Source organism: Acinonyx jubatus, chromosome C2 (assembly GCF_027475565.1).
Source record: "Acinonyx jubatus isolate Ajub_Pintada_27869175 chromosome C2, VMU_Ajub_asm_v1.0, whole genome shotgun sequence".
Lineage (NCBI taxonomy): Eukaryota > Metazoa > Chordata > Mammalia > Carnivora > Felidae > Acinonyx > Acinonyx jubatus.
The window spans coordinates 119,592,754-119,606,345 of NC_069384.1; the positions used below are offsets into that span (position 1 = coordinate 119,592,754).

The 13,592-nt window shown below is 35.7% G+C and overlaps 1 protein-coding gene across 6 annotated transcripts in view; it reads left to right on the forward strand.

Annotated features, from left to right (window-relative positions):
- TFDP2 (transcription factor Dp-2) overlaps positions 1-13,592 on the forward strand; it is a 177,449-nt gene that overhangs the window by 53,512 nt on the left and 110,345 nt on the right. For 4 of the 6 annotated variants that reach the window (XM_027061696.2, XM_027061697.2, XM_027061698.2 and 1 more), the window contains one exon: positions 4,902-4,968. In XM_027061696.2, the coding sequence (XP_026917497.1) occupies positions 4,902-4,968 (67 nt within the window). Of the gene's footprint in view, positions 1-2,626; positions 2,704-4,901; positions 4,969-13,592 lie in introns of all 6 variants that reach the window. The other 2 variants (XM_053221365.1, XM_053221366.1) reach the window with 1 other exon arrangement.

A 13,592-nucleotide genomic window follows, 5' to 3' on the forward strand; every position in this document is an offset into this window, starting at 1 on the left:
TGTGAAGAGTTGTTTTTGCCTTATCCATGCCATAGTAGGTCTCATGATTACAAATGATAGCAACCCTATTCAAAATAGCTTAAGGCAAAAAATGGAATGTGTTGATTCACATAACTGAAAAGTTTGGAGTAGTGTGGCTTCAAACATATCTGGATTCAGGGGATCACATGATGGTGTCAGGGATCTAGTCTCCCTTTTTCCATCTCTTGGCTCTATATGGTAGCAGAATACCCTATATTGGCCTTATAATTCTTATATGAGAAGAAGAGAGGGAACTTTTCTTTTTTAGCATGTATATTTCAGATTCCATGGAGGAGCTTTGGTTGACCCTGCTTGGCCCACATGTTCAGTTAGACAAGTAGAGAAAGAAGTGGGCCAGGTCTGGGTCATGGGTCCACTTTTGTTGAAATAGCACAATTGAAGCTCAAGGATTAACAGCTATACTGGAACTACGTGGATTGTGGGATGGGTCATTTTGCAAAAAGTAAGTTCTGTAAAGCTGGCAATATATTCACTGTTTCCGAGGTAAAATTGTTGTCAAATGGTATCTGGTAGCCACTGATACGCTTCATGACCACAAATGCAGGTGTGTTCTCACTTAAGCTCCCTCAATATACAATCAAGAATGTGGAAGGTAATTTGATGTGTATTTTGAGCCTTGTCAAATAATCTTTTAAAAAATATGTAAGACTTGGGGTGCCTGGGTGGCTCAGTTGGTTAAGCGTCCGACTTTGGCTCAGGTCATGATCTCCTGCTTCGTGGGTTTGAGCCCCGCATTGAGCTATGTGTTGATGGCTCACAGCCTAGAATCTGCTTCAGATTCAATGTCTCTCTCTCTCTCTCTCTCTCTCTCTCTCTCTCTCTCTCTCTCTCTCTGTGTGTGTGTGTCTCTCTGTGCACCTCCCCGACTCACCCTCTGTCTTCTCTCAAAAATAAATAAAAAACATTTTTAAAAATGTAAGCCATGATACTCATTATAGAAAAATTAGAAAATACAGATAAGGAAATGGCATAGAGATTAGCAGCAGAATTTTGCCTAGGAAGACATCTGGTATATATACAAGTGTGTGTGTATGTAAAAAATATATGTATATATTTCTAATAAAAATGTCATGCTGTTTTGTAAACTACTGTTTAGCTTAATCTCTGTGATGAATGTCTTTTCTTATCTTAATATCTCTGCAACATCATTTTAAATGACTGTTTTATGTTATCTACTAAATAGGCATTATACTTTCTTAATATTGGCCATTAAGTTATTTCTATTTTTATATATTTTTAAAAAATTTTTTAATGTTTATTTATTTTTGAGAGACAGAAAGTGAGCGGGGAGGGGCAGAGAGAGAGAAAGACACAGAATCTGAAGAGGCTCCAGGCTCTGAGCTGTCAGCACAGAGCCTGACTCGGGGCTCAAACTCACAGCCTTGAGATCATGACCTGAGCTGAAGTCAGACGCTTAACTGACTGAACCACCCAGGCGCCCCTCTATTTTTATATTTTTTAAGTTTATTTATATTTCTAGACAGAGAGTGAAGGAGAGTGGAGGAGGGGAAGAGAGAGGGGGACAGACAAACTGAAGCGGGCTCTGCACTGAAAGAAGAGAGCCTGATGTGGGGCTCAAACTCACAAACTCTGAGATCATGACCTAAGCTGAAGTCAGATGCTTAACTGACTGAACCACTGAGGCACCCCAAGTTATTTCCTTTTTTTTTTTTAACTTTCTTTCTTTCTTTTTTTTTTTTTTTTTGCTTACTCATTGGATTATTCTCATAAGGCAAAGTCTTAATGAAATTACTGGCCGAAAGGGTGTGTGCTTTTGGGGCTTTTGTTTCATATTGCTAAATTGCATTTCAGAAAGGTTGCACCAATTTATATATTCATCAGTGGTATATGAGAGTGCCATTCCCCTTTCTTTTTTTTTTTTTTTAATGTTTATTTTTGAGAGAAAGAAAAAGAGAGCGTGCATACGAGCAGGGGAGGGAGCAGAGAGAAGGGGACAGAGGATCTGAAGCAGGCTCTGTGCTGCCAGCAGTGAGCTCTAGGCTCCAACTCATGAACTGTGAGATCATGACCTGAGTAGCTCAGCTGACTGGGCCACTCAGGCGCCCCCTCCCCGCCCCCCCCCCCCCCCGTTATTTTCTTTTTAATCTTTGTCCGTATAACCAGCAAAAAATGGTATGTAATTTATTCATTTCCCTCATTACTAGCTAGATCAGACTGGTATGCTGTATGTTCATTCATTCATTGGTCACTTGCATCTCCTATGAATTGACTGTCAGTGTTGAAAAGTTAAAAGCCATTACCATTACCATTTGAATAACAATCCACACTTGAGCATTGCTTTCATTAATAATCATATTCACATAATTATTTAATTTGATCTAAGGAGCTCTCTGAGTTTGTTGTGCACATGTTTTGTCAGCTCCATTTTGCAGTGATTGTTCCAAGATCACCTTGCTTGTAAATGTCAGAGCTGAACTTGGAATACAAATCATCTCACTCTGAATCTTGTTGTCTTTCAGTTTTGTCAATCTAAATATGTTATTGTCAATGAAATTATAATGTTGTTAGTGGGAAATATGGTTTTATTCTTAAAAACTAGGCTTGGATATTTTTTATTCTACAGACATTTAGTGACTGTTTACAGTGTGCAGCACAGTGTTTGAATAACCCAGTAGAAGACTTTTCTCAGGACCTTGTTAGGTAAAAAATTTTACATAAAGTGAGTTCACTTTTTTCTTTTGCTCTGTGAACCATTATTATTATATCCTTTTTAAGTAGAAGAAGGAAAAAGGCTGTTTTTAAATGCCTTTCCTAGCCAACTTTTTCTATTCTCAAATAATCCTTTTCTTTATCTTTAAACTATAAAGTGTTTATGAAAGCAGAAATTATTGCATTTTTGAAATTTTAATTAAATTAATTTTAGTGTTTATTTAAAGTCTATATACAAACACTTCTCCATCTACTAGACCCAAATCAGCATATAGTATTGACCCACAACTGACCTTTGTCTTCTTAGTGTGTAATTTGTTGGTTATTAAGATGCAAATGTACTTCTGTTTAAAAGTTACCAAATTGATTCACTGCTTCACTCTGCAGAAGTTGGCCATTAAGAGCAGGTGTTTAAGCATAACAGTAACTCAGTAACTGTGAACTCTCTCCACTGTGAATATGTGGTTTCAGTTGAGTTTTTTGCCGTTATCTTTGTTTAGTAACAAAAAGGTATAAACTAATGCTTTTGAAATAGTTGTAACACATGTATTAAATGATCACATTGTATTAACGTTGGAATATTAAAGTCTGTCTTCGCCTTCTTTGCTTTCTTTTTACAGTAGAACACCAATGAAAGTTTTGTCTTTCTCTTTTTATAGCAAAAAATTTTGTTATAAAAGGGCGGCATGTTAGTGATGCCACAGTAAACTCTTGGCATTTACAAGTAAACGCTTGCCATTAATATTTGTGAACAACTATGGAGATCCATGTAGTGGTAATTTGTTGCAAATTTTGTTGCAAAGGGTTTACTTCTAATAGCATACTTATAAGAAGCTAGATAGAATTAAGTATCTGCACCATTATATACATAGGATTAAGAAGCTGCATTTTAGATGTCTTCTGCTCAGCTGCTGTCATAAAAATTTGGTATTCAATGAGAGAAATAGGTTTGCATCAGAATTACTTTTCCATGATGTGAATGATATGTAGAAATATTTCTGGTAACATATCTCTTGACAAAAAGAAACAGCTATTAGTAGTGCATTTGAATCATTAAATAATGAAATAATTAGCTCTTACATTGTGAAATTGTGAAGTATCAAATGAGTTCTCATGAAGAATATATAATGCTAATACAGTGTGTAGTTTAAAAACAATACAAGTGCACAGACATAAAGTTATAAACCTTTGTGTGCTTTAAAATCTTTTCAGTGTGGTAGTACTTTGAAAGGATGTTTGAGGTACCAAGTTAGCATTTGGTAGATTACAAATCTACAAGGATTAAAACAATAGCATAATAGTAATAGTAGAACAATTTATTAGAATCTTGCTTTATGTCAAGTTTTCAAAAATGTAGAGTCTTTTCATTCCTGGCTCTATAATAAATTTTTTAAACTCTGATGATACTACTGTATTTAGCTCTGTGATTCCAAGAAGTCCAGTGGCCATCACATTAAATGAAATAAATTGCCTCAAGGTGAATTTATAGTTACACTTGTTATAGATAGCCCCCAGGTATCATATTAATAGTAATGAAGGTTAACATGAATTGAGCACTTTGTGCCTTACACTGGGCTAGATGCTTTATATGAATTATCTTAATCTTTCTAATAACCTAAACTGATAAGCACTTCTAGCACCAGTTCAGAAGACTGAGGTATATGAGCTTGTGTGATTTGAACATGACCATGTGTCTTACTGAACCAGAATATGAGCCCAAGCAGTTGTATTTGAGACCAGTAAATCTCACCTCTGTGGTATAGTATTAATGGTCTTTATCTGATCCATTACATATCATAATGTTGAAAAACACATAATAGGCAGTGATTATGAATAGTAAAAATTAAGGGCAACATGAAAATGGAATTTTGGTAAATCTGTTGGCAGCTTCATGGCTGCCACAACTTGCTTTCAAAAAAACCATCAGTAAAATCTGTAGGTCTCAGTTCTGCTCACAAGTAACATTATTTCATTGATTTTTATCTTAATCTGTACAATTCCTGCTTTTCCCATTGCAAGCAATATTTTCTTTTAATTTCTACTCCTATTGTTGATACAATTAATTCATTTTTATGTGGCTGTGTTTATTATTTTACATGGGATCTTCAGTGGAAGGTATAAAATAACTTATTAAATGATCACATAATACTTAAGATTCTATTTTTAATTTTTAAAACTATTTTATTCAGGTTGGTTTGCCTTCCACAAATGCAGAACTAAGAGGATTTATAGATCAGAATCTCAGTCCAACAAAAGGTAAGGACAGTTGAATAGAAATTTTCTGCATTGAGCCAGTTTGATTGCATTTGTTTTATAAAATATGCAGCTATGAGTATTACTTTACGTATAATGATTGTTATATAATATCACTGGGTTGTGTTATAATATACCAAATAACTTATATCATATAAAAGTCAGTTGTGAGAGGTGGGGAGAGAGTGAGGTTGAGTGTGTGTGATATTTGTGTTACTTTTCTCCATCTCTTTCCTAAGAGGTTTCTAAGACCACCCTTGATAAATGATCCTCTTGCTGTTGAAAGTAACTGTTCAAGCTACTTTTTTTCTTGATTTTCTTGTTTGATAGTCCTACATCCTAGTAGTTTAACTTGTAAGGAAGTACAGTAGAATGAATGAATATACATAACATTTCTGTATCTAATATATGGTTTACTGGAGGAATGCTTATATCAGAAATCTGACCCACCAGTACAGGAATTTATGCAGGACACTGTCTGTATCTTTCAGTATGTATCTTTCATCAGTATCTTTTAGTATATAGAGATAATATACTGAAATATTTATGATTGAAATGATACGATGTTTGGAATTGCTTCACAATAATCCACTGGGGGAAGAAGAGTAAAGTGAGTGGAATTATAGATAAACTGTCTATGAGTTGATTAAGTATTTTAAGCTGGGTGGATAGCTGTAAGGGGTTTCATTATTCCTTTCTCTCTTCCTTTGTATATGTTTGAAATTTTTCATTATAAAGGTAGGAACAAAATAGATGTCATTATATACTCATAGCTATGAGAGAAACATCAGTTTCCTCAAAGGGTTTATGTCCAAGGTAGGCTATATGCTCTGGAGAGAAGAGTAGAGAAGTCTGTATTTCAGTATAAAAAAAATCTAGCTTAATAATGAGAATGTCTGTGAGAATTTAATTATGTGTATGAAACAGTGAAAGAGACACCACAAGCCTTAATGCTTTTCATTTTTCCCCAATTTTGTCATTGTAGTAAAATACGCAGAACGTAAAATTTACAACTTTAACCATTTTTAAGTGGTATTAAGTACATTCATGTTGTGTGGCCATCACCACCATCCATATCCATAACTCTTTTCACCTTGTGAAATTCAAATTCTATACTCTTTAAACAATAACCCCCCACTCTCCTTTTCCCTGTTGTCTCTGGCAACCACTGTTCTTTCTGTCTCTATGATTTTGACTACTCTAGGTACCACATGTAAGTGGAATCCTAATAGTAATTGTCATTTTGTGACTGGCTTATTTTAGTTAACATAATGTCCTCAAGGTTCATCTTTATTGTAGTATATGTCAAAATTTCCTTCCTTTTTAAGGCTGAATACTATTCCATTGTGTATGTATACCACTTTTGCTTATCATTCATCCATCACTGGACACCTGGGTTGCTTCAGTGTTTTAGCTGCTGTGGATAATGCTTTTATGAATAAGGGAGTACAAATATCTCTTTGGGACCCTTCTTTCAATTCTTTTGGGTATATACCTAGAAGTGGAATTTCTGGGTCATATGGTAATTCTATTTTTAATTTTTTGGAGGAATTACCATTCTGATTTCCACAGTAGCTGTACCATTTTACATCCCTACCAACAGTGCACAAAGGTTCCAGTTTCTCCACATCCTTGTCAACATTTATTTGTTTTTTGTTTTGTTATAGCCATCCTGGTAGATACGAAGTGATATCTCACTGTAATTTTGATTTGCATTTCTTTAGTAACTAGTCATGTTGAGCATCTTTTTATGTGCTTATTGGCCATTTATATATCTTCTTTGAAAGGTCTACTCCAGTTTTTGGAGTTGTGTTTTAGGGATTCTTTATGTATGCTGGATATTGATCCCTTACGAGATAAATGATTTGCAGATATTTTCTTCTGTTCAGTAGGTTGTCTTTTCGCTTTCTTGATCATCTCTTTGGATGTGCAAAAGTTCTTTATTTAGTGGAAGTCCAGTTCATCTGTTTTTTCTTTTGTTGTCTGTGCTTTTCTTGTCACATCCATCACATGGTTGTCAAATCCAGTGTCATGAAGATTTTCCTCAGTGCTTCCTTCTGAGAATTTTATAGTCTTGGTTCTTTAGTTTAGGTCTTTGATCCATTTTGAGTTAATTTTTATATAAGGTAAGGATCAAATTGGCATATGGATAACCAGTTTTTCCATTACTGTTTATAATAGAGGTCAAGGTCTTAGCACCCTTGTCAAAAATAAGTTGGCCATATATGTGAAGGTTTATTTCTGGGCTTTTTATTATTTTCCCTTAGTATATATGTCTGTCCATATGTCAGTACCATAATGGGGTTTTTTAAATTAATTAATTTATTTTTGAGAGAGAGAGAGCAGAGGGGAGTGGCAGAGAGAGAGGGAGACAGAATCCCAAGCAAGCTCTGTGCTGTCAACACAGAGCCCAGTGTGGGGCTCAAACTCACAGAATGGTGAGATCATGACCTGAGCCAAAACCAAGAGTCAGACACTTAACTGACTGAGCCACCCAGGTACCCCCAGTACCATTATGTTTTAAATTATTGTAGTTTTGTAATAAGTTTCAAAGTTGAGAAGTGTGAGCCCTTTAACTTTATTATTTTTAAAGATTATTCTGCTATTTAGGATTCCTTGTAATTCCACATGAATTTGAGGATCAGCTTTTCCATTTCTGTAAAAAAAAAAAAAGGCTGTTAGAATTTTGATCGAGATTGCATTGAATCTGTAAATCGCTTTAGTTTTATTGACACCTTAACAATATGAAGTCCTCCTATTCATCAAAATATTTCATATATTCAGGGCCTGTTTGATTGTATCATTTCTTTTTGAAGTAAGAAATATGTTCTGGAAATAGATAATGGTGGTGATGGTTATACAACTTTGTGAACATACTGGAAACCACTGAATTGTACTTTAAAAGTACAAAAATACAAAAAGTACAAAAATAAATTTTTGGTATGTGAATTATACCTTTATTTAAAAAAAAAAAACCACCAACCACTTTCTTTAACTTGATGTCTGTTTCCAGCTCTGATTTGTTCTTCCCCTCATTGTCAAACTTCTGGAAAAAGCTATACACTTATAATCCCATTCTCAGCTTTAATTTACTCCTCTGCCCAATGTAATCTGGCTTTGACTCCAATAATCCACTGAAACTGCTCTTGATCTTTGTTTTTTTTCTTTGTTGTTTATCAGCATTTCATGCAGTTAATTTCCCCTCTTGTTTTTTAAATAATATTTTACTTTTAGAATAGTTTTAGATATGCAGAGAAATTATAGAGAGAGTTCAAGAGAGTTCTCATAAACCCCTTAGTCAGTTTCTCCTACTGCTAACATCATACATTGGTTTAGTACAGTTTTTTCAATTAATGAGCCAAAATCAACATATGTTAATTAACAGAAGTCCAACTTCTTCAGATTTCCTTAATTTTTAGCTAATGTTCTCTTTCTGTTCCAGGAGAGCATCCAGGATACCACATTACATTTCATGACCATCATCCTTAGCCTCCTTTTGGCTATGACAGTATCTTAGACTTTCTGTGTTTTTAATGACAGTTTTGAGGAGTGTTCAGGTATTTTGTAGAATATCCCTCCATTGGGATTTTTCTGATGTGTTTCTCATGATTAGATTGGAGTTATGAGTTTTTGAGAAGAACCACAGAGATAAAGTGCCATTCTCATCACAGCATATCAAAGGTCCATACTATCAACATGACTTATAATTGTCGATGTGAACTTTGATCACTTGGCTGAGGTAATGTTTGTCCTGCTTCTGTACTATAAAGTGACTTTTTAACCTCTCCCCCTTTCCATACTGTAGTCTTTGGAAGGAAGTCATTATGTGGAACCCATATTTGAGAAGTGGAGAGGTTTCTCTACTTCTGGGAGGGGGAGTATCTACATAATTTATTTGGAATTCTTTTGCACCCTAGATTTGTCTCTTCTCTCTTGTTTCTTCACTTATTTATTTAATGCTTGATTTATATTATTTAGTTTGTACCTGATATTTCGTTTATACTCTGGGTTATAGTCCAATACTTACTTAATTTTCTGCTTGAGTTGATACAGCTGTGGCCACAGTTGGTTTTCTGTGTTCCTTTGGCATATGTCCCTCGTTGTGGGTGTGGTTTTGTGTTTGTTTTTGTTTTGAGCACTTATTTCTTTAGCACTCCAAGATGTTCCAGGCTCATTTTACATTATTTCTTGCCTACTTCTCAGATCAGCCATTTTCCCAAAGATTCCTGATCCTTTTAATGGAGAATGTTATTAGAAACCAAGATCTCGGTTCTGGATGAACTCATTGCTACTGGGATGGTGTCTTTCTTTTTGAATCACTCGTTTTTATGTGTCTGTGATACCACACTTTTTAAGACTTTCATAAGAAAGCAGTATAGTGTAGCAGTTAAGAACAAGGGCTCTAGAGGACTCAGTGTGATCTGATCTTGGTTGTACTTCTTACACCCAACCAAGTGTGTAAACCTGAGCAAGTTGATCTCCCTAAACCAAAGTATCCACATCTATAATGAAGCAGGTAGCAATAAGTTGCTTAGAGAGTGTCTAAGGATTAAATGAGGTAGTGCACATAAATCACTTAGTACAACCAACACCTAGCACATAGTAAGCATTCATTAAGTGCTTGCTCCTTTTCCTCATATTAATATTTTCATCTTCCTTTTTATCTGCTCTCTTTCAGTCTACTCTGCTAGCTCTCTCTCTGTCTCCTAAATGTTAATGTTCCAGGGGCAACTTGGGTGGCTCAGTCAGTTAAGTGTCCAACTTTGGCTCAAGTCATGATCTCGTGGTTCATGGGTTCGAGCCCTGCGTTGGGCTGTGTGCTGACAGGTCAGAGCCTGGAGCCTGCTTTGGATTCTGTGTCTCCCTCTCTCTCTGCCCCTCCCCTGCTTGTGCTCTGTTTCTCTCTCTCTTAAAAATAAGTAAAAACATTAACAAATTTTTTAAATGTTAGTTTTCCATGGGGTTTTGTCTTAGGTTTTTTTTCTCATTTTGTAAATTCTCCACAGGCAATTTCATCTATTCATCATTGCTGTAGTTATCATTTACTTTGTATATGGACTGTTGTCAAATCTATATCTCTGACCCAAATTTGTCTTGAGATTTTGTATAGCCAGTTGCTTATTGGATGCCTTCACTGAGTAACTTAAAGTATCTCAGGCTCAAACTCCAGAATTAAAGTAATTATTTCACCCTCTCAAAACCTGCTTTCCCCTTTTCCTTATCTTACTGAATAGTAGTACCATCCACCCTGTGCCTAAACCAGAAATTGAGGTCTCATATTTGATTCCTTTTCTTTCTCTCTGCTTCCAGTCAAATCATTTATAAGGCTTGTTGGTTCTGCGTCCTCAGTCTCTCAGTCCTCCCCAACCGTTTTCTCTATCTTTGTTGCTAATATCTTAGTTCAGACTACGATAAACCGTTTCCTGGATTACTGCGACTGTTGTATTTACTTCCAGATTTCTTTCTTTCTGTTTCATTACTGTAGTATAGCTCTCAAACACAAACCTCAACAGTCTTTCCATGTTAAAAAAAATTAGTTTAGTAGTTCCTTATTGCCTTCAAGATAAAGTCTAAACTCTGATTTGAAAGATCCTTGGGGCGCCTGGCTGGCTCAGTTGGTAGAGCATGTGACTGTTGATCTCAGGGTTGTGAGTTTGAGCCCCATGTTGCGTGTAGAGATTACTTAAAAATAAAATCTTAAAAAAATAAATCAAATAAAAAATCCTTCATGTTAGAGTTCTTGCTTTTATCCAGAGCCTTATCTCAGATACCTCTTCTTCTGCCACTTTGAGCTACGTTCTCTCTTTCACTTTCTGTCTCTGTCTGTCTGCGTCCATCTGTACACACCTCTCTGTGCCTGGAACTCTGTGATCCCTGACATGGTCTTCTACTCCACTCCTGACACATATTACACCTGGCTAATTTCAGTTCATTATTCACATCTGAGTTTAGGTCTTATTTCCACTTGGCCCATAAGCCTCTAATACTCTCTCCTTATCCCTTTTGTAGTATTTATCACACTGTACTTTAATGACTCGTTTACTTATTTGTCCCCCTCCCTGGACTCTGTAAGTCAAAGACTTTTTCTTAATTCATCATTGTGTCTCTAGGACAAGTATTTCAAAGTATCTATCCCACAGTATCTGTCTCAAACTAGGAACATCGTTGAAAGAATGTTATGTCCTTACCTTCTGTCTATAATTTCTTTGACCACTGGGCAAATTCCTATTTACTCTTTAAAATCTAGCTGACCACGAATTCCTTTGTAGCTCCTTGTTACTACAGCTCCTTTCTGTTAGTTAACCTTTGGACCCTGTACATACTTTATTATTGTCCTTATCACATTATATTGTATTTCTTTATAGATTGTCCTTTTCTTTTGCTAAACTCTGAGCTCCTTGAGAGCAGGGTCCTTTTTCCTATTTTTGTCTTCAGAATCTCGCTTGGTGTCTAGCACAGTTATATTCAGTAAGTACTGAATTGTAAGAGTTTGTTTTGCCATGTTTCCAGACTTGTAATAAAAATGTTTATTTATCTAAACGTTGAGAAGTAAACGTAGGAGGAACTTACCTTAAAACTTTTTGAACAAAGTGTTAAGGAATTTAGAGTGAGGAAGGTTTCTGAACTTTTTGTCTTAGAACACATACCTAAGAGTTGGAGCTTAAAAATTACTAATTAATTAAAATAAGAACAAGCCTGAAGATAATTATATTCAGTCATAACCAGGCGAGTAGTAGAGGATTTAAAAGCAATAGAGTATTTGTATGTCCTGGTTATGAATCATGTAATTGTGCATTATTGAGGAAAACGAAAGGTAAAAATCCTGTGACATACAACTTCACTTTGTGTGGCGTTGAAAGTCCATCAGTATCTTTGGTGAAGACCAAGGATCTCTCAGTTTTCTGGGAGGTGCATGCTGTCGGGTGGTCTGTACGTTTGGATATTTCTGCATGTGGAAAGAGGCCATACTTACCTGCACGCTATACACAGTCCTCTGGGAAGCTGCCTGATCAGCAGCTGCTAGGAGGGTTGCACTTGTGGGATGAATTGCTCATGTCTTTGCAGGCAAGTGAGGTCTGCCATATATTCCCCGCTTGTTCCTTTATAACTTCAGCAGAGCAATTCCACTTTGGCAGCTCCTTCATTGCTTGCACATCAAATTTAAAATATGCATATCTTATACTGACTGCCAGTTCTCCACTATCCAAGAGATTGCAATACCCTATGGCTATTAAAAGTTCAGCCTATTAAAATGAATTCAGCAACTTGAAAGAGGGAATCACTGAATAATCAAACAGATTCCTCCTGTGGAAACAGAGCTAATGGAAAAGATGAGAGAAAGCTGTGATAGAAAAGGGAATGAAAACTCTCAAGAGGATACAGTTGCAACATAGAAAAAGTTGTTTTGGAACTAAAAATATATTCAGAATTCTTAAATCTAAGAAAGATTGAAAATAAGAAATGGCCAGAGATGTACAATGAGCAAAACAATATTGATATCAAATAAAATACACTAAAAGCCTCAAGGCATTAAAGGGAAGAAAGGAATATTGTATAGTGAAACAAGGGAAAAAACCCAACCAACAACCAAATTTTTAGAAAATGGGCAAACCTTATGAATAAGGGGTACCTGGGTGGCTCAGTTGGTTAAGCATCCAACTTCAGCTCAGGTCATCATCTCGTGGTCCATGGTCTGTGAGTTCAAGCCCCACGTCTGGCTCTGTGCTGACAGCTCAGAGCCTGGAGCCTGCTTTGGATTCTGTGTCTCCCTCTATTTGCCTCTCCCCCTCTCACGCTCTGTCTCTGTCTCAAAATAATAAACATTAAAAAGAAAGTTATGAATAAACAGTTACAGAAAAAGAAATATTAATGGTTCTTACACAGATAAAAAGGTACTGTACCTCATTCATAAAACGTGTAATTTGAAAGTACACTGAATACCACTTTCCACTCTATAAGATTGGTGAGTATTAAGAAGTTTGACAAAACACTGTTGTGAAGAGTATAGGTAACATGTTCTCTTACACTGCTGGTAGGAGCATAAATTAGTACAGCCTTTATGGGAAGCAATTTCACAGTACTGTAATTGATTTATCTTCACATTTCCTATAACTCATCAATCCCAGTTTTAAGAATTGATTCTACTGATGTGCTAGCAAATAGGGAAAGTGAAGCTTAATGTTTGCAGTATTACATGTAATAGCAAAATATTGGAAACTCTTAAGTTCATTGGTAAGATTTGATTAAATAGTGTTCAATATGTACAAAGGAATACTTATGCAGATATAAATTTGGGAATGAGAATGCTATGTACAAGTATGGAATGGGGGCGCTTGGGTGGCTCCATCAGTTAAGCATCCTACTCAGTCTCAGCTCAGGTCTTGATCTATGGTTGTGAGTTCAAGCACCACATTGGGCTGGGTGTGAAGCCTACTTAAAAAAAATTTTTTTTTAATATAGAATGATCTACAAAGACACATTATTAAGTGCAGAACAATGTACTATATATATAACCATTTGTTTAAATAGAAGTGTAATACAAACACATAATGTTTCTTGTAAGAAAACACAAAGACTTGACATTCATTATCTGGTGGTAGAGAAACAGTATCTTTCACAAAGAAGTT